This window comes from Physella acuta, unplaced genomic scaffold (genome assembly GCF_028476545.2).
Source record: "Physella acuta isolate Inbredline_101_S28 unplaced genomic scaffold, ASM2847654v3 ptg001480l, whole genome shotgun sequence".
Lineage (NCBI taxonomy): Eukaryota > Metazoa > Mollusca > Gastropoda > Physidae > Physella > Physella acuta.
Window position 1 is genome coordinate 162741 of NW_026732995.1, and position 27377 is coordinate 190117.

The following is a 27377-nucleotide window of genomic DNA, read 5'->3' on the forward strand; positions in this document are numbered from 1 at the left end:
TTATTAAATTTAACGGCTTAGCCCAAAATTTGAATAAATGAACTATTGAAACCATTTATAACTAAATTTCTGCAAGTCAGTTCATACTTAAATTTTTTTTTAATAATGAAAATTGTTTTCTCCATCAATTAACAAACAAAATAAAATAAAATGCTTTAACATAGTAGTCTTTAAAAAAGATGCACACATTTATTTTTGATGCTGCACATAGCATTGCATATTGTTAACAGATGTCAGCAATTAATACAATGAGAGACCAGCACTGGGTTAAATTAAGCTACAAAACTTCCCTGCCATAATTTTTATAACCATACCTGACAAAACAGAGTCTTTCTGGAATATTTCCATTACAAACTTCCTACTATATAAATGATCTACTTATAAAACTGACCTGAACATCCACTACTGTTCTTATACTAGTAGCCGTAGAAGGTCTGGAGGAGCCATTGGGTGGAATGGCATCCACTTCTTGCCGGACTAAAGTCAAATAGTATCCACTTCCAAATTTGTTTTTTAAAAACAAACTGGTGCCAACAGTACAAAGTTTTCCTTGAGAAATGATTGCTATTCTGTCACCTAGTACATCAGCTTCATCCATATGGTGAGTGGACAAGATGATTGTACGACCTGGAGTTTCAAATGTGTTGTACTGAGCATAGCTTTGTTATATCAGTACAGTTTGAATAATGCCACATGAACTGGCAATAATAAAAAATATATACTTACAATACGTTTTTAAAACATATAGGATAATGGTATTTTTGTTTCACAATTAATTGTATTACGACAATTGTAGCCATCTAGGAATCTACTTCACTTTTCAGAGGAAGGTAGTCTCCAATACACCCCCAGTTTCACCCCCACCAAAAAAAATCTTGAAATTTTGAATCTACACATTATGCCTCCTCATTAAAAATGCACATGCAAGTAATGCTACACTTCTTACCCATTGCAGATGAGATTAGTACAGTTCAGTTCATTCAAAAATGTCCATTTTGTTCATGTGCTTTCTCTTATGTTTATTTTTATTTGACAGACTATTTACTGCTAGCAAGTTTAGCTAACTTTTGTGTGTCTGTTTATATCAGTAAAGAACCATTGCACAAAATGTTTATGGTTTATTAAAGCTACAGTTGAGCCCCATCAATAAATTATAAATTATTTCTAATGACGGACCCTCACATTATACTATCACTGCTTCTGACCAACTTCTGGGTAAGCTAAGTTCCAGTAAATACTGTGCCCATAAAAGACCGCAATAGTTAAGTGTTAGTGCATGAGATTGGTGTCATTGTGTTGTGGACAGTGTTCTATAGTGTGTCTTGTGTCCAGTACTAATATACTTGTTTTTGATATAGTATGTACAAACATATTTCTAGCCTGTGGTTTGGTGTGTAGTATGTACAAACATACAGAGGCGTAGCGAGGGTGGGGCAGGGGTGCGCACCGGGTGACACCATTTTGAGGGGTGACACCAAGGCAAAAAAAATTGAAAATGTACAGAAGAAAAATGCTTTTTGCTGGTTCCATTAATGATTAATTAAAGTTAAATAGTTTTTAAATTACAAATCATCAATTATAACAAGGGAAGGGGTGACACTATGATGTAAACGCTACTGCAAGCATATTTCTAGTCTGTGGTATTGTGTATAGTATGTACAAACATATTTCTAGCCTGTAGTTTTGGGTGTAGAAAGTACAATACAAACCTTTGCGAAACTTAAGCAACAACTCCCAGATGGCTCTGCGAGCATAAGGATCAACACCTGCAGTTGGTTCATCAAGAATAACTGTTTTAGAGCCCCCAACAAATGCAATTGCCACAGAAAGTTTACGTTTCATTCCACCTGAGGACATTAATTTTTAATTGTTTGACTACTAACACTTAAACAAATTTTTACATCATTGATCAATAAAAAATGTTTACATATCAACAATATCAAACAATTTAAGGAGAGAAAATAGTAAAATCAAAAAAATAATTTACCAGACAAATTTTCAGCTTTTTCCTTTCTTTTATTAGGAAGGCCAACATCTTTAATCATTTCTTCCGTCTCTTTTTTCACTTCTATGGCACTTCTTCCTTTAAGGCGAGCATAAAACCAGATGTGCTCTTCAACTGTCAGTCTAATGTTAATACATCAAGATGTAAAGGCTTTAAAAAACATTATATCATTTATTTTAAAAAGATATTTTTAAAAATGATCATTCTTTGTAAGTTGATCCCATTATGTTTTACAAAACAAAATAAAACCAAGTTAAATTAAAACTAGCTACAAAATGTGTAGTTTAAGACGAAAGCTGTGTTTTAACAATAAGATATTGTTACTGGTTAAACCTGGTATTAAATTTTGGCCTATCATTTTGAAATTAAAACTTTATGCAGTAAGCCATTACACAGTATGCACATTGTACAACAGTGGCGTAGCCAGGATCGTCTCAAGGGGGGGGTCCAATTTTTACCCGGGGACAAACTTTGCAACCCCCCCTCAAACTTTTGATTTGCACCCCCCCCCCCCCCCTCAAACTTTCGATTTGCACCCCCCCCCCCTCAAACTTTCGATTTGCACCCCCCCTCATACTTTTTATATATACCGAGGGGTCTATGGGGGGTTTTGACCCCCCCTAACCCCTACCTGCCTACGCCACTGTTGTACAATGTCATCAATAGACTGATTCTATTTTTACTATTGTTGTTCTATCTATAAGATTTTAAAAAGTGCATCATGTTTTGTCACCTGACACAGAAGTCAATCAACAAACTACTGGAAGTACTTACAGGTCAAAGAGCACATTATGTTGTGGGCACATGCCAAGTCCACTCCTAATTTCATCTAAATCTGTCAAAATGTTGTGTCCATAAATGTAAGCTGTCCCAGATGTTGGTGGAAAAAGTCCAGTTAAGATTGACCTAAATTGGTTTAAAGCAATTAATATAATCACATTTGACATTTAATCAAATATTTTATGTCCTGTGTTTGTCTAAATGTGCTCATGTTTGTTTGTTTGTTTATGAGTATTTTTTGTAGTAACAATATATTCATAGAAATTATTTATTAACATTCAAAGACAATTTTCAACTTACATGGTTGTTGTTTTACCCGCACCATTGTGGCCAAGAAATGAGGTGATCTGACCTTCGTAGAAATTAAGAGTAAGTCCATCTACAGCAATCTTGTCTCCTTTGTTGTAAATTTTACGCAAGTTTTTTACTGCCACCCCTATGGGACGACCAGTTGGGTCTTTTTCAAAATTGTCATTGCTATCTGGAAATTTTAACAGAACATAATATCATTATGCTGTTATATGGAAATAAAAGTATGAAATGAAATCTTTAGTGAAGGAGGCATGAGGCATTAAGCATATATCATATAACACAAGGATGCATATATCATATAACACAAGGACGCATATATAATATAACAAGGACGCATATATCATATAACACAAGGACGCTTAGGAAGGGTGCTGGCAATAGAGCACGGCAGGCCTTGGAGTGGAACCATCCAAGGCAAGCGACGCAGGGGTCAACCCAGGAAGGCATGGCAACATGGCGTGCTAGAGGAGGCCAAGAGGATAGGTAATGTGTGTAGAGCATAACAAACTCTTTGATTGACTTTTTTCTTATTTTCATAACATTTTTCTTTATTAGTATGATTAGATTAATTAGCTAACATTTATTTTTTCTTTTGGTTGAAAATGAGTTATTGCTTTAATGAAGATATGTCAAGTATATCGGTGTCATGTATTTATGAGGAAGATGGTGTGACTAATAGAAATGCTATCTGATATATGGCAAATGGTGTTTGAAAATATTGCACAGTATTATGTAAGGAATGGGATTGGGTAAAAAAAAAAGTCAAAAATTTGTGTTGTATAATATTTTTAAAATCACTAAAAATTTTAGTTTAATATTGAAGTTCAAGGTTCTTGTGGAAAAAATGTTTTCCTTTAGTGCTTAGTTTAAGTGTACTTTAGGTAGGCTGCTCTATAAATACTGGCAATATGTGATTGTGAGTTTATTTTGCTAGAATTATAATCAAAACTCTAACACAAAGACCTATGCTAGCACACACAAAAACTTGTGTTTTTTTTAAATAGAGAATCAATAATAAAATTAGAATTTTGATAATTTAGGTAAAGTTTAGAAACCAATAGGAATCTAAAATATTTTGTTGGTTAAGTCTTTTGTAGTCATGTGTTAAAGCGTGCCCAATAGTTCTATGTCTCTATCATTGTTTGTGATCATTGTGTACAAATATAAAGTACAAAATATATTTGGATGAAATTTTCTAATATTTTTAAGACAATTATCATTCCATTTTGTTTATTTATTAAGAATTAAATTATTATTGTTAACCAATTCCAAACCAGTGATCACAAATGTGGTGGATTATCTCCCCTGTGAATAGATGACAGTGTGGAAAGGGGGAAGAACTATAAAAATAAAACAAAGCCAGCATTTGTAAATAAAATGTCATCTATCATTGTAAAATCATCTGTAATAACATATCAGCAAGTTCTGTGCAACACCAGATATAATGAGTCTTACTTTGTTCAAATAAGGCCTATTATCTAATAAAACTTACTTCCAATATCTTCAACAGATATTTCAGCATCAACTCTAGGAGCAATATTTCCCTTGGTCCCAAGCCAATACGACTTTTGTATGAGGAAATACCATTTCCTTGGAATCCCATATTCACCTAGATAAAATTAAATTTTACAATATCAAAAGGGTATTGTTCTCATTATATTTTAAATCTGGATTGTAACCTATTCATTAAAAGTAGAGAAAAGTCTAAATGCTTCTAAAAGTTGTTTAAATCTTACCAGGAAAAACAGCCTCAATGTACCAGGTGAGGAAGAGGTAAATGACAGAGTCTAAATATAGCATGCCAATACAGGTTTTAAGATTGAAGGTATCATCCACCATTGGACTCTCTCTAATATTGTGCCACTGTGCTCCTATTGCTTGCTCTTCATATTGAGAAAAATAGCTGCATGCATAACCCATGGCAATGTTAGAGGAAAGGCTCTGGAACAAAATTTGATTTCTTAATTATTTTGGAAATTTATAGAGTATGCATGTTGTCTGTCACTTAAGATGACCTTAACCTAGGTTGCTCATCATCAACTTGCTTGTTGTACCCCAACTATTAACAATAATATACTTTAAAATTTCAAACATTAACCATCTAGTACCCACTTATGGAGAAGGCCAACAAAATATATCGAGCAGAATTTTTACAAAGCATTTAAATTTATTTTAAACTTACAGCTAAGATTCTTTCACTAGTGGTGATGACATCTTCAAACTGCACCAGCTGGGTGTAGGGCAGATACAATACAAAATAGATGAAACCCCCACAAACAGCTGCCAGGTTGGCTTTGTTAAAAAAAACAGATATAAGAAAACACTGGCTAATAGTTGAACATGTGAAGCCTATCATGAAGACAAGTATCACAGAAGGATCGGAATATTCCAATATTTTTCCTGCCTGAAACAAACAAAAAAGTTCAAGATTTGCATCTTTAGAGCAGCTTTTATATTATATATATATATATATATATATATATATATATATACATACATTTATTATTGTTTTTTTTTTAATTTGTTCTTGTCAGTTTTTTCGGCTATATTTCCTCTCTGAATTCATTAGTTTCATTTGATGTCATTGACAGATAGCCAAGGTGAAGGAAGAGAATGTGTGAGAGGCCAAGGATATTTTCTCCATGTGAGTGAAAAGAATAAAAAGTCACCCAGACTATTGTAAACTGTCATGCCTCTCATTTGTTTCATGAAATTTTTTTTAAGTGATGGGGAAAATAATCATTCTCATCAAAAGAGTCACACAGACAAATTATTATTGTAAATAGTATAGGATTAGAGTGACTTCTCATAGTATTTTATTTTATAATTACCTTCTTGTAAACTATCCAAGCAAGATAGGTACTAGAGATTAGGGGGGTGGTGGGTGTAGGGAAAGAAAGGACAGTCAATATCTACACTGTAGTCAAGTTGTCATAAGAGTTACTACTTTTGTTATATTGATTACCTTTAGAACAATAACAAACAATATAACTGTAATGAGCATCATAACAAATGAAGTTATGAACCATGCCAGCCAGTGGACTCCATTGCTAAGTCCCATAATTTTCATCACTTCTTTTAGTCTCTTCTCTTTTTCATAAACAACACCTACAAGTTTAACAAATGTTTTATTTAAGCAGCAAAGATGTGTTTCTATTGATTTAGTGCTCATGAGAGTTTAATAAAGTAAAGAAAATGTGTGTCAGGTTGAGGGGGGGGGGGGGGGGGGGGGGTAAAAGATAATAAACTCTTAAATGTACTTTGTGAAATAGACACTCAAAAAGTGTGTTACTTAAAGAAAATATAAACTAAAACCACACATAATTTTACAAGAACTGTATCTGTACCTTTTATTATCATTGCCACTGTATAGATCCATGCAATTACCATGAATAAGGGAAGACTTCGAGATATAGCAAAAACAAATCTAAAATGAAAAAAATTTAATGATAACTATGTGATATCCAGTTTAATGGTTGAAAATTTTAATCTGTTCTCAGATGGTGTTTGTAGTTAGCATGAATTTTTACAGATGGTCCCTTTGTATACATTTTTGTCTGTTTCTAACACTTAAAAATCACTGGTACATTGGAAGATGAAGAAAAAAGAATATAAGACACAATAGTTAAAATATAGGGGATCAATAAAGAAGGTTGTTATAAAGAAACATTAGTTTGTACACAGATGTAAGCTAGTATGTTAGAAACTTTGGACATAAGAAAATAATGGTCTGATTAATAAACAAGCCATTTTTTAAAGTTTCTTTACTATTTGTAAGCATTATTAATCTTTTAGAATTCATTATATCAAGGATGTTACTACAGTATGCATTTGTTCAAGACTACTTTAACAATAGTTTTCTAACATTTTTGTAAAATTGGTACAAGTAAGCTGAATTTAATTACTCTGGCAAACCTACTTATCATAGATGTAGCAACCATATGGTGTTTGCTTGGTATAAACTCCAGGTTCTTGTGTGACATTGGTGTGTAATCTTATGATGGCATGATCAATCATGTCTTGAATGTAAATAAATCCATAGATCCAGTACTTTAAATCAATAAGGCCAGCACGATTTCCTGGTCTCCAGTACCTGGGAACATTTACAATCACCAAGATAAATTAACTGAAAAATTCATTCAGACTTTCTTGTTAGTAGTTTTTGGAATGAAAACACTACACTAAAGAAGAAATGATTAAAAGCTGAGATTAATTGTCATCTTTTGATATTGTTAAAATGTTTTTTGTTTTAGAATACATAAATTTGCTCACTACAAAACCTATAGCCCTATTAAAAAAAAAATCTTGCTTACACACTTTTTAAGGGCTTTATATTTATTCTATCAAGATTACTTAGAATCACAAAATTAAATATAGAAAAAAAAAGATTTTTTTTAAAAATCAATATTATTTACTTGTCCATTATTTTCTTTGTACCATCTACATTATCAGTATCCATGCGGATTTTGTATTTGACCATTGAGGGTATTTTCTCACTGTTTTTATCAACATTTTCAAAAACAATGGCTGAAAAAAATAAACCACATCAATTTATATATAATTTATTCAATGAACATTTATTTAACTTTCAAGTTTAAATCATAAATAATTATCACAAAAAAAAAATGTATCAAACAACAAGGATATTAAACAAGCAAAGCATCTGTGTAACACTAGTGGAAGAAAAATTGTCAGATAAATTAAAATGTTTACACAAGTAGCAGGATTTTAAAATCTATGTATCTGCTGATTATACTACTTAAAAACAATAACTAATAACTAGATCTATATTGTTGAATGAACCAGGCAACAGATAAAAAAAAAAACCTTCATAGAGACCATACACTGAGACCTCCCTAATAAACTCACATAGAGACCATACACTGAGACCTCTCTAATAAACTCACATACAGACCATACACTGAGACCTCCCTAATAAACTCACATAGAGACCATACACTGAGACCTCCCTAATAATCTCACATACAGACCATACACTGAGACCTCCCTAATAAACTCACATACAGACCATACACTGAGACCTCCCTAATAAACTCACATACAGACCATACACTGAGACCTCTCTAATAAACTCACATAGAGACCATACACTCAGACCTCCCTAATAAACTCACATACAGACCATACACTGAGACCTCTCTAATAAACTCACATAGAGACCATACACTCAGACCTCCCTAATAAACTCACATACAGACCATACACTCAGACCTCTCTAATAAACTCACATACAGACCATACACTCAGACCTCTCTAATAAACTCACATAGAGACCATACACTGAGACCTCCCTAATAAACTCACATAGAGACCATACACTCAGACCTCTCTAATAAACTCACATACAGACCATACACTCAGACCTCTCTAATAAACTCACATCGATACTACACTAAATTTTATTTTGGCCATGTTGATACCATTCCTTAATGTTAATCAACAGTTTTTTAAACGTGAATCCTATCCAGTTCATCATTTTAATTGTAGTAAGTCTGCAGATCTTAAATGGGCCTCTCTATTTCTTGTGTGTGATCAATGTATTTGAATACATATCATCTTCTGTCACTTGTAATGTGCTTGCCAAAGTTCACTGTCCTAGCTATTCAGCTGGGTCAAGCTGTGATCCCATGTGTGTTTGGGGAGGACCTGTTTTCTGTCTGCCTTTAGCATGTGTGTTTGGGGAGGACCTGTTTTCTGCCTACCTTTAGCATGTGTGTTTGGGGAGGAACTGTTTTCTGCCTACCTTTAGCATGTGTGTTTGGGGAGGACCTGTTTTCTGCCTACCTTTAGCATGTGTGTTTGGGGAGGACCTGTTTTCTGCCTACCTTTAGCATGTGTGTTTGGGGATGACCTGTTTTCTGCCTACCTTTAGCATGTGTGTTTGGGGAGGAACTGTTTTCTGCCTACCTTTAGCATGTGTGTTTGGGGAGGACCTGTTTTCTGCCTACCTTTAGCATGTGTGTTTGGGGAGGACCTGTTTTCTGCCTACCTTTAGCATGTGTGTTTGGGGAGGACCTGTTTTCTGCCTACCTTTAGCATGTGTGTTTGGGGATGACCTGTTTTCTGCCTGATGGTGGATGGTGATCTAGGCAGTTTGTGTCCTATCCAACCCCATTATCTCCTTTCTTGTCAAGAGTTGGCAGGTCTTTTCCTACCATAATTATTTATGGTGTCAACATAAATGTGGAGAATTTTTCTGCTACAGTTATTTTTGATGGTCTGAACTCCAGATCTCTGCTGTAAGTTGTAAGACTTTGACTTTACAGTTAAAGATCCAGATATTTCAGGTGTCCGTATTAGACTGTAGTTGTTGTTGTTACGTTTATGCTAAAGAAATTACAGCAACTGAGTTGAGCATATTAAGAACATTCCTTATTTGACTGTTTAAGGGTGAATTTCTTGGTCAACATTTAGTTCAGTCAGCCAAAAAGAGAAATATGGATCAGAGTATATATTTATATCTCATTTTTAGTTTGCAGCTCCAGACTGTAATGAAAGATTAAGACAGTATGCTATAATGTATCTTGGCATTCTTACTTGTGATACAAGTGGTTTAATTTTAAGATTAACTTTTTTGAAGTTTCCAAACTACTTCACTTTGTTACCTATCAAAATCATTTTTGAAATCTTGAGGTTTTTTAGTTTCTATTAAAATTCCATCCTCAGCATTGTAGAATCATGATCCTTATTCAAGATACATTTAAATGTATTGCTCAGTATTGCTGATCTGTTGATCTAGACTAGTTATAACCAGGGACAGTTTTAGAAATAACATTATGTTTTAAACAATAGCAGCATTATCTATTTTACATAGTTTTTTTTATAATTTATACAATAATAATAGCAGTTTCTTTATTATACAGGTTTATGTTGTAAATGTAAAAAAACAACGGCACTATCTATTTTATATCCGCTTGAGTTTTAAACAATAACAATAACACTTTTTAAACTACACAGGCTTATGTTTTCAACAAACAGATATAAAAAAATCTTAACTATATTAAAGAAATTATCCTAGCTTATGTATCAAAATATAACTTGATTTTCTGTTGGAATAAATTTCTTACCTGCCCAAAATGTTTTATTGGCTATGTGCAACAAACTTGCCTCTTCTAATGATCTTGTATCTGGATAACCAACAAATTTATCCAAACGAAAACACTGAAACAGTTTAATTGTGCCTTATCAATCTCATGAATAGTTTTCTCACAAGTAAATTAAAACCAAATAAGCTTGCTTAAAATATTCATGAACAACATACAAATAATTTTTTACCTTTAAATATGGGTTTATTTGTCTCAACAGCTCATATGTATTGTTAAATGCATCTGTCCAGTCATATGTGTAATTTAAGCCATTTGTGGCCAGGAAGTTTGCTGCTGTATCACAAATGGATTCATTGAAAGTTTCAAAAAGTGATGGTGGAAAATAAGGTGGCAAAACACTAGGAATGTTGTTGTATTTCACCAGTTGTTTCAGTGTGTGGACGACATTTTTACAAGTTTGACTGCCAACAAACATCTGGGGAACAGAGGGTAAAATTAAGTGCTATCTGTCTCCACTATTATAGTCAAAAACTTTTATTCATTTATTACACTCTTGAATTTAGATGTACAGCTAAAAATTAATATTAAATGTTATCATAAATAATTATGTGATATTCGACCTAATGGTCATTTTAGCTTGTTTAAATAAGTTGTTTGTTTTTTTTAAATTATATATTCAAAGTAACTATCTTATAATTTGGCAAATTAGTGGTACTTTAAGAAAAGCTAAATGAATCAAATATTTATATTAGTACAACAGCTCTTTTAAAAAGCCCAATACCATTGTGATTAAAATTATCTTAACATTTCATGAATATACTATTCGGTAAATAAAATGAATTACCCTTATTGGCTCTATATCCTCCTTGAGAAATTTTCCTATTTGAGGGAGTATGGCTTCTAAATCAGATGTTAAGTTCAGCATACTCTCTATGTTATCAAATGTTCTAGAGGCCTAAATAATGATTTATTGGCATTTTAAAATAAATACTTGATAATTATGTCAAGCATAAACAAACATTAAAACTGAAAACAACTAAACAGTTTTGATTAGACATCTCAAGCAAATGTTTTTAAAGCACAATAGTTTTGGATCGTCATTAGCAAAAGCACAATGTCATTTGAAAAATTTACTAAACAATAATTATCAGCAGAGTATATGTGTTTGGTCTGAGTGGTCATGTTTGAACCCACAGACCATGTCATTGAGATACCTCACCACTACACTCTATCACAGACCATGTCATTGAGATACCTCACCACTACACTCTATCACAGACCATGTCATTGAGATACCTCACCACTACACTCTACCACAGACCATGTCATTGAGATACCTCACCACTACACTCTATCACAGACCATGTCATTGAGATACCTTGCCACTACACTCTATCACAGACCATGTCATTGAGATACCTCACCACTACACTCTATGGTGTCATTGAGATACCTCGCCACTACACTCTATCACAGACCATGTCATTGAGATACCTCACCACTACACTCTATCACAGACCATGTCATTGAGATACCTCACCACTACACTCTATCACAGACCATGTCATTGAGATACCTCGCCACTACACTCTATCACAGACCATGTCATTGAGATACCTCACCACTACACTCTATCACAGACCATGTCATTGAGATACCTCACCACTACACTCTATCACAGACCATGTCATTGAGATACCTCGCCACTACACTCTATCACAGACCATGTCATTGAGATACCTCACCACTACACTCTATCACAGACCATGTCATTGAGATACCTCGCCACTACACTCTATCACAGACCATGTCATTGAGATACCTCACCACTACACTCTATCACAGACCATGTCATTGAGATACCTCACCACTACACTCTACCACAGACCATGTCATTGAGATACCTCACCAATACACTCTATCACAGACCATGTCATTGAGATACCTCACCACTACACTCTATCACAGACCATGTCATTGAGATACCTCGCCACTACACTCTATCACAGACCATGTCATTGAGATACCTCACCACTACACTCTATCACAGACCATGTCATTGAGATACCTCACCAATACACTCTATCACAGACCATGTCATTGAGATACCTTGCCACTACACTCTATCACAGACCATGTCATTGAGATACCTCACCACTACACTCTATCACAGACCATGTCATTGAGATACCTCACCAATACACTCTATCACAGACCATATCATTGAGATACCTCGCCACTACACTCTATCACAGACCATGTCATTGAGATACCTCACCACTACACTCTATCACAGACCATGTCATTGAGATACCTCACCACTACACTCTATCACAGACCATGTCATTGAGATACCTCACCACTACACTCTATCACAGACCATGTCATTGAGATACCTCGCCACTACACTCTATCACAAACCATGTCATTGAGATACCTCACCACTACACTCTATCACAGACCATGTCATTGAGATACCTCACCAATACACTCTATCACAGACCATGTCATTGAGATACCTCGCCACTACACTCTATCACAGACCATGTCATTGAGATACCTTACCACTACACTCTATCACAGACCATGTCATTGAGATACCTTGCCACTACACTCTATCACAGACCATGTCATTGAGATACCTCACCACTACACTCTATCACAGACCATGTCATTGAGATACCTCGCCACTACACTCTATCACAGACCATGTCATTGAGATACCTCGCCACTACACTCTATCACAGACCATGTCATTGAGATACCTCACCACTACACTCTATCACAGACCATGTCATTGAGATACCTCACCACTACACTCTATCACAGACCATGTCATTGAGATACCTCACCACTACACTCTATCACAGACCATGTCATTGAGATACCTCACCAATACACTCTATCACAGACCATGTCATTGAGATACCTCACCACTACACTCTATCACAGACCATGTCATTGAGATACCTCGCCACTACACTCTATCACAGACCATGTCATTGAGATACCTCGCCACTACACTCTATCACAGACCATGTCATTGAGATACCTCACCACTACACTCTATCACAGACCATGTCATTGAGATACCTCACCACTACACTCTATCACAGACCATGTCATTGAGATACCTCGCCACTACACTCTACCACAGACCATGTCATTGAGATACCTCACCACTACACTCTATCACAGACCATGTCATTGAGATACCTCACCACTACACTCTATCACAGACCATGTCATTGAGATACCTCACCACTACACTCTATCACAGACCATGTCATTGAGATACCTCACCACTACACTCTATCACAGACCATGTCATTGAGATACCTCACCACTACACTCTATCACAGACCATGTCATTGAGATACCTCACCACTACACTCTATGGTGTCATTGTTCAACACATGGATGAAACATAGACTAAAAAAAAATACTTGGTCCTTTCCACATAATTTATGAGACAGACATTCAAGAAATCCCTACAAATGACAATTTCAATACATGTTTTCTATTAGATAAACCATATGAGACTATCATATCACTTGCTTCTGTATTATGTTATTAACCTTCTAACACTTTAACCTTGTACATAAATTATTCTAGCATGGTTTGTAACTCCACGAGTTTCTTCCAGGCATCTCTTCAGGGAAGGGCTCTACAGAAAATTTCAAATTACGCATGGTTTTTTTAGTTGTTTTTTTTTTAAGTTTAAGTGATTTATTACCTAAAGTATCTTGAGTGGATTCAGTTCATCTTTTCTGGGATGACAATATGTCTGAACTTTGAATCTTTTGTTCCTATGAACAACTAATGGTAATATTTAAAGTGTAAGAGCTCCTACCTCTTTGATTATTTTTCTAGTTGCAATTGTATCAGGGGTGTAGGTGATCACACCAAGTGCTATAGGTTTTATCTGGTTCCAAATAACTTTGAAATTTGCGTCAGTTTCAATGCTTGCTAAAAATCCTGCACATTCAGGAGCTGCAAGATTTGAAGAGAAAATTTTGTTAGTTTCCACTAGTGCTACTATATTTCATTTGGTAATTTGAGGGGAACTCCCTTATATAGACCATTCATATTTTTAAAATTCCAACTTACATATTCCAGCACTTTCATAATTTTTTTGAACTACTTTCAACCCAATTTCTCTTTTTGTCTTTTGTGTGTCTGATTCTTTCTTTTGAGATGTATCATTTAACTTTTTTGGATCATCTTGGCTCAGGATTTTTTTCCCACCACCACAAATGAAACGACCTAAAATATCTTGTATGCTTCCATTGGTTAAGCTAAAGTTTGAGGATGCCATTACTGTTTGATCAGTAGCAGCAGAAAGATCTGATAGCAGGTATCCAAAACTAGACAACTCATTGAGCTGGGGATATATAAACAAAATGATTCAGGCAGGATAAATGGTCATACTTTTCTGCATTTGGATCTAAATAAGTCAACACGTATGTCAATGAAATGTGTAAATTTGCACTGCCTATCTGGCCTCCTCTAGAATAAGTCAATAATATTTCTATTGCAAACAGCATACAGGGTTCTTTTCTTTTAAATAGAAAATCATAAAGAAAGCATAAAAAAAAGACATTATTAAAAATTAGCCTATTAAAAAAAATTCCTTTTTAAAATTTGGATATACAAAAATATCTATCTAATATAGTACTTACATCTGTTATGAATCCAACAATTGTATCCAGATTTAAACTAGGTATCCTACCAGTCACATTTCTCATTATATCTTGCAGCTATGAAATAAAAAAACATTCAATTTCTAGCCTGCGCAACCTTCAAATGTTTTACTTACCAGTGTTTTTATATCATAATTTTAGTTTTTAGTTTTAATATCTCAGCTGTAAATTGATTTTTTTAAAATTTCCTAATTTCTTCACTGTATTTTTATATTAAATATAATTTTTACCTCACTCATCACTTCAGTTCTATTAATAGCCCCGTTTAAAATCTCTGCTAGGGCGGTAACATTTTCTGGACTAAGGCTACAAAGCTGTTCATAAAGTGAATCTGCATCAGTTTTGTTTTTAAACTCCAGATACTGCCATAGATTCTGTTAACAAAAAAATTAAGCCATTAATGCTCATTTTTTTTTTTTTGCTTTAGACTGATAGTTCTAACATCTGCTAACTAAAAATTTTCATACTCTTAATTGGATAATTAAAACATATTATTTAGTATTTAATTCTTCTAGTGTTAATGAATGTTCAAGTTTACATTTAAGTTATTTTAATATATAGACCCTATGTATATTTGAAAATCCCAAGCAGGTTTTCAGATAAGTATTGCAAATAATGTTATAAAACATTCTAACCAGATTACCGCAAGGTATATGGCATTCAAAGTTAAAAATGTATATTTTATTAAATAAAGTTTGGAGACTATTGCAATAATGGGGTATAACATTTGTGATCAGCTGCAGTTTAAAGCTCAGTTTCAGTTTCTTTAGTAATATTTTAAGTTTTTACATAACACCATATGGGACTGAAAATACAATATGAAACCAAAAACAGCATATGGGACTGAAAACACATTATGAGACAAAAACAGCATATGGGACTGAAAACACATTATGAAACAAAAAACAGCATATGGGACTGAAAACACATTATGAAACAAAAAACAGCATATGGGACTGAAAACACAATATGAAACCAAAAACAGCATATGGGACTGAAAACACATTATGAAACAAAAAACAGCATATGGGACTAAAAACACAATATGAAACCAAAAACAGCATATGGGACTGAAAACACAATATGAAACCAAAAACAGCATATGGGACTGAAGAGGCCTTTAAAATCACCACCAGGTGGCCACAAGGTATATATAAGCTAAGATAGTTTAGTTTTTTTAAACAAGATGAAATGATGTATGTGAAATCAAATGAAATGATATATGTGAAATCAAATGAAATGATGTATGTGAAATCAAATGAAATAATGTATGTGAAATCAAATGAAATGATGTATGTGAAATCCAATGAAATGATGTATGTGAAATTAAATGATGTATGTGAAGTCAAATGAGATTGTAAGTGAAATCCATTGTATCTGTTTACCTTATCACTGCATGTGATGTTGAAAATGGAACTGGCATAATCATTGTCTGCAGATATGTTGTTACCAAGTTGGATTAAATCATTAACCACAGTAATTAGGTTGTCTAGGTTTGTTCGGTTTGAGTCAGTTAATGCTGATGTTACCTAGAAAGAAAGATATCTTGAAATATCTTGAAATAATAACACATCTCTTTACTTAGTTTACATGGCAAGGTTTGACACTCTGGTCTAAACATATCAAAACCTTCATCCAAATAGTAAAATTAGAGCATGGACATACTCATAGTCTACAAATCCCAGTAATATCAAAATTTGAATGAAGATATGTGATATAATTGCTAATTCAAATATACCTTTTTTGGATCAATTGAAACACTTAGAAGTGTTTCAACAGCGCTGCTAGTAAGACCGATGTTTAATTTGGAAATATTATTCAACAGACCTTCCCTATCTACCACTACATTCATCAACTTCAATGAAATGTTCCCTGCAAACAAAACATTATTAATTTTAAATTTCTAGGTGACAAATGCCCTACAGCAAAGTTGTAAACAAATGTTGTAATTATTTTAAAGTATACCTGTAGTTATACAATAATGTAAGGGGGCATCCATAAATGATGTCACACTTTTTGGACAACTTTTACCACCCTCTCCCCATTGTCACAAACATCATAAAAAGCTAGACCCCACCCCTAAAATGACCTCACACAGCAGCTTCAAACTGCAGCTTTTATTTTCAAAACATCACTATTTTTCTGAAATATTTTCTTAGATCAGTGAACATTGAGTAGGTTTTATTATTCACTATTACAATTTAGAAAAACAACTATCAGCTAATATTCAGACTCTAACATTATTTTTTTAAATGTGCAAAAGTGTGTTGAAAAATTTAGTGATTCACTCCATTCCCCCCCCCCCTTATCATTTCAAAGCTGCAAAATTACCACACACACCCTGCCTAAATATTAAAGGCTGACACTTAATTTTTAAAGCTATTCTAAATATTTTAATATACAGGCCAACATAGGTCAACCTTTGTATCTCATTTTTTTTTTAAAATGGGCGTTGTGATATATGTGAAATGGTTATTATTACAAATACAAACATAGAGTTTACCTAAGTCTGTAGTTCCGTTTATAATAGCTGTCCTCAAATCATATAAAAGTTGCACATCTGCTCCAAGGTTTGCTAACAAATTTTGGCTGTTTTTGTTGGACAACAGGATTTCTAGGTCATCGATAACTCTGACTAGCCTTTAACAAGGGGAGAGAATTTTGTAAAAATAACAGTGTGGACAGTTGCTATTTTTGCTATCCAATTATCATTAGATGAGCCAGAGTTTCTTCCAGTCTACCGCCACCCAAACAAAATGGAATTTTTAAAACAGCAAAAATTATTAATACTGTCCACCCCTCCCCCGGAAAATTTAGTGCCCCACCCGGAAGAAAAAAGGTGTGGAGGAAACACTGGCCAGAATGATCTACTTACAGCGAGCCGTTTATTCTGTTGAACTGGAACCTGTCAGCAGAAGCTGAGTTGTTGTTGCAATCATTGTTGAAATTACAGACATAGGAGGAGAGAAATGCCAGAGTTCCCGCTGATGGCATAGCACGAGCCGTGTAGTGACCTGGTGGTAGAAATACAGGCTACAGCATAACATGTTAGATCTTATAGCCTGGCCATTGTGTGTGAGGGACCTGGTGGTAGAAATACAGGCTACAGCATACCCATGTTAGATCTTATAGCCTGGCCATTGTGTGTGTGTGTGGGACCTGGTGGTAGAAATACAGGCTACAGCATACCCATGTTAGATCTTATAGCCTGGCCATTGTGTGTGTGAGGGACCTGGTGGTAGAAATACAGGCTACAGCATACCCATGTTAGGTCTTATAGCCTGGCCATTGTGTGTGTGAGGGACCTGGTGGTAGAAATACAGGCTACAGCATAACCATGTTAGGTCTTATAGCCTGGCCATTGTGTGTGTGAGGGACCTGGTGGTAGAAATACAGGCTACAGCATAACCATGTTAGGTCTTATAGCCTGGCCATTGTGTGTGAGGGACCTGGTGGTAGAAATACAGGCTACAGCATAACCATGTTAGGTCTTAGAGCCTGGCCATTGTGTGTGTGAGGGACCTGGTGGTAGAAATACAGGCTACAGCATACCCATGTTAGATCTTATAGCCTGGCCATTGTGTGTGTGAGGGACCTGGTGGTAGAAATACAGGCTACAGCATACCCATGTTAGGTCTTATAGCCTGGCCATTGTGTGTGTGAGGGACCTGGCCATTGTGTGTGTGAGGGACCTGGCCATTGTGTGTGAGTGACCTGGCCATTGTGTGTGTGAGTGACCTGGCCATTGTGTGTGTGAGTGACCTGGCCATTGTGTGTCTGTGACCTGGCCATTGTGTGTGTGTGAGTGACCTGGCCATTGTGTGTGAGTGACCTGGCCATTGTGTGTGTGAGTGACCTGGCCATTGTGTGTGTGTGACCTGGCCATTGTGTGTGTGTGTGTGACCTGGCCATTGTGTGTCTGTGACCTGGCCATTGTGTGTGTGTGTGACCTGGCCATTGTGTGTGTGAGTGACCTGGCCATTGTGTGTGAGTGACCTGGCCATTGTGTGTGAGTGACCTGGCCATTGTGTGTGAGTGACCTGGCCATTGTGTGTCTGTGACCTGGCCATTGTGTGTGTGTGTGACCTGGCCATTGTGTGTGTGAGTGACCTGTCCATTGCTTGTGTCTGGGGTGAATGTTGATTATACAAGCCCGTGCCGCGTCATTATTTACATTTAAATAACTCAGTCTTAGAAAACAATGTCACGTGCCTAAGAACATAGGAATGTTAACAGATTGATGAAACCCTCTTAAAATATTTCGTCAGATTTTCTCTGAGACCACGGCAACGCGCGTCGACGGGCACGCTAGTGTATTTATATTTAGAATCGCCTGTGTTGTGTAGATAGTGTAGGCCTATATAGAATGTAGTGTTAAACTTTTTACGAGCCTTTGTTTCATTTAGATTTGTTTGTTACCCGCTTGTGGGTGTTCGTCTTATATGTTTCGCTACGCACTGGATCACCCGTAAAAAGCGTGTATGTGTGTTCACAACACCTGGACATTACGTCTGTCTCTCACCTGGCTTGTGTGTCATTTTAAACTGTTTTTTCAACCATTTTCAAACCCCTAGGCAATTAAAACGTAGGCACATGCGCATACGCTATTGGACCCAGAGCTATTGACGAGACCTTTTTGTCCGAGACGTATTGGCAGGACTTTTCTGTAGTGGACTGTTCCAGGAAGACAGTTTCAATTTAAGAATCAATAGATTTTGTAACTGGTGCAACCGAAATTCAATACAAATCAATAACTTGGACGCGAGCCAGAAAGCAACTCGCCCCAAAATGTTTGCACCACTTCACAGCTCTCAATATACCCAAAACTATCGCGGGATAAAAGAAACATTGATTTTTTTTTATTTAGTTGTTCATAATTAACATTAAGGTAACTTATTCACTGTCATAGTTTAACTGGTTAACTTATTCACTGTCATAGTTTAACCGGTTAACTTATTTCACTGATTCACCAGTCAGCTTGTTTTCACTATCCCCAATGATTTATTATAACAATCTAAACTATCTTGTGCAGCCAACGCTTTGATTATTTATGACACCCTAAAAGTTTAAAGGGGGGGGGGAGATTTCGAAGGAGGCTACAATGGTTAAACGTTATAAACAGAGTTGATAAATGTGATACTTACAAACATTATAAACAGAGTTGGTCAATGTGATACTTACAAACATTATAAACAGAGTTGGTCAATGTGATACTTACAAACATTATAAACAGAGTTGGTCAATGTGATACTTACAAACATTATAAACAGAGTTGGTCAATGTGATACTTACAAACATTATTATAAACAGAGTTGGTCAACGTGATACAAACATTATAAACAGAGTTGATCAATGTGATACTTACAAACATTATAAACAGAATTGGTCAATGTGATACTTACAAACATTATAAACAGAGTTGGTCAATGTGATACAAACATTATAAACAGAGTTAGTCAATGTGATACTTACAAACATTATAAACAGAGTTGGTCAACGTGATACAAACATTATAAACAGAGTTAGTCAATGTGATACTTACAAACATTATAAACAGAGTTGGTCAACATGATACAAACATTATAAACAGAGTTGGTCAATGTGATACAGACATTATAAACAGAGTTGGTCAATGTGATACTTACAAACATTATAAACAGAGTTGGTCAATGTGATACAGACATTATAAACAGAGTTGGTCAATGTGATACTTACAAACATTATAAACAGAGTTGGTCAATGTGATACTTACAAACATTATAAACAGAGTTGGTCAATGTGATACAGACATTATAAACAGAGTTGGTCAATGTGATACTTACAAACATTATAAACAGAGTTGGTCAATGTGATACAGACATTATAAACAGAGTTGGTCAATGTGATACTTACAAACATTATAAACAGAGTTGGTCAATGTGATACTTACAAACATTATAAACAGAGTTGATCTATGTGATACTTACAAACATTATAAACAGAGTTGGTCAATGTGATACTTACAAACATTATAAACAGAGTTGGTCAATGTGATACTTACAAACATTATAAACAGAGTTGGTCAATGTGATACTTACATTCTCCAATGTTGACTCGAACATCCGGTCTGAACCTGACAGCCACCAGGATGAGGAACAACGTTAGGGGCCAGACAATCTCGACAACAACACGGAACTGGACAAATGGAAGTGAATACATTCAGTAAAATATGGATCTGGAGTCATGGGGCACTAAGAAGTGCATACAAATCCTTAACAGAAAATTTTGAAACATCCAAGTCAATTCATTAACACACGAAATGGATTTTCAAATGCTAGCGTTAAAATTCTTACAAACCCCAATGACGTCAGATAATATTTCTCTTCTCTCTCCCCGATACACTACACTGATTTAATGTTTTTCATAACTAATTATTTTTACCCATTTTATCATTGGAAGACTTCAAATATACAAGTGAACAGTAGGCTAAATACACAACACAATCATACAATTCAGAAACTTGAACAAATAGATTAGTGGCCGGCATATACATGTGTAAAAACTGCTAAGTGGACAAATTAATGATCTTGCAAAGTACGAAACATTGTATTTACAGTTTATTTCAGGCATTTTTCCGGGGGGGGGGGGGGAGGACGACGAGTGAGTGAGTGATTTAGAATTTTCATGAGAGGTAGGCTTGGTGAACAGGGATCTAGAAAGGGAGCCCGACGTTTTCCCGAAAGACACTTGCCCGAATGCTGTTTGCCCGAAGGCCGATTTCCCGAATGGAGACTTGTCCGAATGCGACAAATGCCCGAATGGCATTTGTCGCATTCGGGCTAGTGTCCATTCGGGCATTTGTCGCATTCGGGCAAGTGTCCATTCGGGAATTCGGCCTGTAAATTTTTATCATGGTTATTAGCCCCTCTTCGTTATAATACCTACAAATAGTAGTATTATATATGTTCAATGCAAAGTGAGATACACAGCATCCTTTATAACTCCAGATCCGAAGTGGCTCGAATGAATTCGGAAAATAAAAAGGTAATTCGTATTATGCTTAGGCTTTCTGTAGTTTTCTAAATATGATTAAAGACTAAGTGTAGAACAAGCTTATTCCCTATAGAAAGTTTCTTAAACCTAACTAACCCAACCTTACCTTACAGTTAATGTGTGGTTTATTGCTATAAATAAGTTTAGGATAAGTTGTAATCGTTACTTTCTGTTTTCGACTTTCCTCTTAAATGATATGGTTCACTAAACGTTTTAATTAGTGGCGTTCTTAGGGGAGGGTGGGTGGGGCGGCCGCCCCGGGCGCTGAGCCTTAAGGGGTGCCAAAAGGGGTAAACAAATGTAAAGGCTAATTTTATAATGGGGTAGAAATAAACAAAGTGAAAGTTAAGAAAGTAAACGGCTAAAAAGCTTTAAAAACTGGTTTAACTGTTTTCTACGTCAAAATAAAAACCTTTAAGGGAAATTAACTGGTAAAAAGCGCCACCAACCTATGGGGGGGGGGGGGGCTCTTTTTTTACCAAACTTGAATAACCATAGATATAAGTGGGCGGGAGAAGGGAAGTACCAAATGGATAGTTTACCACGGGCACCGGAATGGATTGCTACGACTCTAGTTTCAGTAACAAGCTTTTGTTAAAAAAATATGCACTAAAAAGAAAATAATATTCTTTAAAAAATATAATAATGAACCACTATGTAAATAACAATTGAGAAAAAGTGGGTCACTATATTATTATTTATAAATACATTTACTAAAAATTTAAAAGGAGACCGACGTACCTGCGAACACATTTTATAAATGTACAATTGGTTATCTTTCAGTATTAAAGGATGTGTTTGCACACTATTCTGATGGAACGCCTATAGATTTACGTTGGCGTATGTATAAAAAATATATTTCGCATAGAAAATATATATTCTTTTATCGGTACGTACCCCGAGAAAAATATTTTAAAGAAGCAACCCTTGTAACTGACCACTAAAGCTCCAGCCTAAATCAGGGGTCTCCAAACTACGGCCCGCGGGCCGAATGCGGCCCGCGACGTCCTCTCATCCGGCCCGCGGAGATCTTTTTGTCCACGGAAAAAAACGTTTGTTGGTGATGGCTGAGGAACTTTGCCCAGAAAAACCAAAGACATGCCTGGAAGAAACTGGCCCCCGAACTGAAATTTGATAGTTAATGCGGCCCTCGGACTAAAAAGTTTGGAGACCCCTGGCCTAAATGATTGATATGTAAAAAATAATTTACAGTTACATATTTAAATCTATTTCCGAATCAGTATATATATATAGGTATAATTGTATGTGTATGTTTAGAACATTTATCTAAAAACTGACGCTACGTTCACTAGTTTACTATGAGTTTGTTATTCCCCCCCCCCCCCACTATATTACATACTAAAGTAATTATTGATCGGTTTTGACATTTACAATTAAATTTGTAGAAATATACATATTTATATTAAGAGAGTAATTATTTCCCCTAGTTCGCCTGTCTTAATTAATAATCTAGGAATCATTATGTCAAATTGGTTTTTTTACCAGGATTACAAAACAGATCATGTTGCGTTAAGTGTTTTTGGTTGCATTGTGTGTATATTTATTTTTTGTTTAGAGTGATAAATTGTTTTGTTTTGTGGGCCTACATTTTTTTTCTTATTTCTTCAGAGTACTACTTTCAATTTATTTTACATCATAGCGAAGTAATGGCATACAGCTAGTAAATATATATATATATATATATATATATATATATATATATATATATATATATATATATATATATATATATATATATATATATATATATATATATATATATATATATATATACGCAAACCCAAACTCAAACACAAAGAAAACACAAACGCAAATATAAACTCAAAGTGTCCACAGTCTAGCCCGGGGCGCCAAATCGCACCACGACGACGTAACCGCCTGATTCAACTTAGCAAACGACTATAGTACCCAACTTATTCATAGTCTTTTGAACTCACGCGAACGCAGGTACCACAGCGAACACGGGAAAGCCCGGGGCGCCAAATAGCACCCTGTCGGGGTACCGGATGACGCCCGGATTTGATTCAATTAAAGACTATAGTAACCTTTCTTATTCATAGTCAATCGCACTGTTTAAAACGAAATTATGCACCATAGCGCTCACAGGATAGCCCAGAGCGCCAAATCGAACCGTGGGGGGCGCTGGCGGACGCGCCTGTTTCAATTAAGTGAACAAAATTATAATACTCCAAGCTTATCCGTAAATTGAAAGAATTAAATATATAGGATTTGTAGGACCTGGCTTATTAACTGTTATTGATTTTTTTAAAATAATTAGTAAACAGTACGTTCAGTGTATGGAATAAATAAAAGGCAGCATTAAAAATACCAACGACATTGCACTTAATCAATCCACGCTAATTATATAATAATTTTTTTCCTAACACCAAAATAAAGTAATCAAAAGTAAATTCTTCCCCCCCCCCCCCCGATTTAATGGGTTTTTTTAAAAGGGAAGTAACTGTGTTTTCCAAATCAAGGGACGTTATGAGAACTAAAGGACAAAATGCAAATACATTTCAGACACAATTTTAGAAACTTTATAAACGTTGATACACTTTTTTTTTAAATTTTATGTAATGTTCATAATTGAAAATTATTATTCTAAGTATATAAAATGAAAATTGTTTTTAAAGACTTTCAATAGTAATTTTTTAACTCATAAATTTAGACCATAAGTACTATAATAATCTAACACTTAAATCCATGGAAGTATCGATTTTTTTTCCAATTTACTTATATTCCTTTGTAGTCCTCGATGCTGGAAAAAATTTAAACACCCTCTCCCCTCCCCCCCCCCCCCCCCCCCCCCCCGGCATGAGACGATCCTGGCTAAGCCAGTTAACATTATACGCTTTGTATGTATTGTATATTAAGTTTAACTGCTAAAATTGTTTATATTTACAGTTAGCATCTGTGTTAAGGGAATGCAAAGAAGGTTTAAAGATTATTTTTGTAGTGTTTAGTTAGTTTAAGATCATTATGTTCGGAGATCAGGCTACGGTTTAGTATAATGATTGCACGATCACTGAACAGATTAGATCTATATAGCATAACAAGACTTTAGACACATACCACAAAAGGGATATAGAGTAGATTATTGTTTGGACACATACCACAAAAGGGATATAGAGTAGATTATTGTTGTATTATACAATGTCATATTGGATGGGTTGGTGGCATCTAAATGACTAGATCTATAACAGAGAAATGTTAACTACGCGACACAACCTTAACATTTCATTGTGTTTATTTTTTCTACATTTCTATTATACAAAATGGCAACTCTTTTTTTACTCCCTATGAATAATAATTGATTCACGTTTTATTTTTTTTTTATTTATTTTTTGTTAATGTTTGTTTTGAATAATGGTTATTTATTGAAATGCTATTGACTAATGCTTTAAATGGAGTGGCGAGGTGGTTCGATATTTACATTGTTTCTTACTATGTGCACGATCATTCATAACAGAGAGTACAAAACGAAACAAACTAATTGAAAGTTAATTTTAAAATGACTCAGTTTAAATTATCCCTATCTCTACAAACAGTGACAAATATGATAAAAGACTTACCGGTTGTCTTTTCCGAAGAACAAAATTCTTCCATAACAGAAGTCTTAGCTGCAGGAGAAACCCCATCTGAATTGTATTTAGTGTGTGTTGATTATTGCATCACAACTACACATGTGTCAACATAACATTACATTAGCTGTGAAGAGAAACAAGACTAAGAACGTCTGCATCCTGTCATGTCGTTCACTCGACAATCCTTAACTTTGTGTAAGAAATGATTCAGCAGTTTCACAATTGTTATATAAAACTTTTAAGTAGGTCACGCCCGAATTGACGAACTCGAGTTAAAAAGGTTCGCTTTTAGAATTTGTTGTGGTGTGACGTCATGGCGTTTTAACCTCCTATAAATAACTCTTTGGCATGGGCCCACTCTAAGCTTGAGCTGGTGAATATCACCTTCATGAATGAGGTTAAACTCGTAGGTCTAGGCCGGCGTCAGCTACCCCCGTATCTGGTAAAAGTTCACGGAAGGAGGTCGGGCACATATTATATAATTTATAATCTAGGGGGAGGGGAGTTTAATCACTTGGTTATATTGTGTTACAAACGGTAGATTGCTGGGAGAGAGTAATATTACGTAACACTATTTTCATTTCCTGAATTCTTATTTCTGCTAAATTTCTGCTTTTTACGACACGATTGTACCAATAAATTAACAAACAAAAAAACTGCACAATTTTTTAACCCATTATAAGACAACGATTTCAAGATGTAGAAAGTGACATTTCGCCTACTTTCACTCATTTAAGATGGTTTACTTATACATAGATCTAATACAAAACGTCTTATTACTTATTACAATTTTATTTTTAAAAAAACACTTAAAAAGGCAAATGTGTAATTAAATGATGATTCAAGGCAGGGGCGGAACTACAGTGCCGCCAGACCCCGCAATCCGGGGGGGGGGGCACGCCATTTAGGGGCCCACGGCCGACCCTAATCGTTTTTATTATAGTTTAAAAAATCTAATTTTCTTGCAATTTTTGACTTGATGTCTATAGCTGCGGTTTGATTATCTTTTTTCTATAGACACCATACCCACGCTCTTGTATATTCTTTTCCCCTTTCCTTTTAAACCACTGTAAAAGCCAAGTCCTCTCTCTCTTCTACAATTAAACTCAACAAAGATAAGCAAACGTTCAAACCACTTCCATGACTTATTTCCCTTTTTTAAATAGTCAAATAGGGATGCTCATAAGCTCCTTTTAATAGATTTGTACTAAACAAATTAAAAAGAAATTACTTCTCTTACTAAATATTTTTTCATAAAGTACTTACTAAAGAATTACCTTGTATAAATAGGAAATGTATTTAAAATTAATAATATAAATACAAAAAAAAAACATAAAAATAATCACAACAAGACACACCATTACTTCTACAAAGATTTCATGTTTTATATTCTTTTTGGCCAGTAAGATGTTAAAAGAACCCATAGCAGATAAAATGAAACTGATTTTCTCAAAACACACTAATGTCATGACATGATGTAGCAATTTGTTTTAATTAAAAAACAAGTTAATAAAAGGTCTAGTGAAAATTTAAGCGCAATTTCCTTAATTAATTTTTTGTGACCGAACGAAAGGATATTTTTGAAAACTTTCTTCGGAAATATTGTTCTAAATTATGGCAGGAATCGATTGGTAAAAGTTTCAAGTCGCTAAGTGGTCTGGTTGCCGAGATATGAGCCAAAAAACTGCATTTTTTTCAAGGTTTTTTGGCTTTTCCGGGAAATCCAGGAAGGAATTCCGGGAATTTTTTTGGCCCACAATCATCCTCGGAACTTGCTTAACATATTTGCTTTTGGAACTAGTCCTCGATATTGCTTCGTTGAGGAGGAGATACGACTTAAAGCTGCGGACACACATCCATCCATCCATCC

At 35.0% G+C, this 27377-nt stretch overlaps 1 protein-coding gene across 1 annotated transcript in view; it reads right to left on the minus strand.

Annotated features, from left to right (window-relative positions):
• Positions 1–27377, minus strand: part of LOC131928247 (phospholipid-transporting ATPase ABCA1) — a 64950-nt gene that overhangs the window by 36338 nt on the left and 1235 nt on the right. Inside the window, exons 2-26 of the mRNA XM_059284209.1 lie at positions 25496–25946; positions 20945–21041; positions 17743–17881; positions 17371–17507; positions 16606–16739; positions 16253–16396; positions 15098–15241; positions 14847–14924; positions 14275–14548; positions 14018–14157; positions 11009–11119; positions 10394–10639; positions 10186–10279; positions 7513–7624; positions 7017–7190; positions 6445–6524; positions 6063–6205; positions 5280–5501; positions 4834–5038; positions 4590–4706; positions 3086–3266; positions 2780–2911; positions 1988–2127; positions 1710–1847; positions 392–627 (exon numbers count right to left, since the gene is read on the minus strand). Coding sequence (XP_059140192.1) covers positions 392–627; positions 1710–1847; positions 1988–2127; positions 2780–2911; positions 3086–3266; positions 4590–4706; positions 4834–5038; positions 5280–5501; positions 6063–6205; positions 6445–6524; positions 7017–7190; positions 7513–7624; positions 10186–10279; positions 10394–10639; positions 11009–11119; positions 14018–14157; positions 14275–14548; positions 14847–14924; positions 15098–15241; positions 16253–16396; positions 16606–16739; positions 17371–17507; positions 17743–17881; positions 20945–21041; positions 25496–25561 — 3684 coding nt within the window. The 5' untranslated portion in view covers positions 25562–25946. The remainder of the gene's footprint in view (positions 1–391; positions 628–1709; positions 1848–1987; positions 2128–2779; positions 2912–3085; positions 3267–4589; positions 4707–4833; positions 5039–5279; positions 5502–6062; positions 6206–6444; positions 6525–7016; positions 7191–7512; positions 7625–10185; positions 10280–10393; positions 10640–11008; positions 11120–14017; positions 14158–14274; positions 14549–14846; positions 14925–15097; positions 15242–16252; positions 16397–16605; positions 16740–17370; positions 17508–17742; positions 17882–20944; positions 21042–25495; positions 25947–27377) is intronic.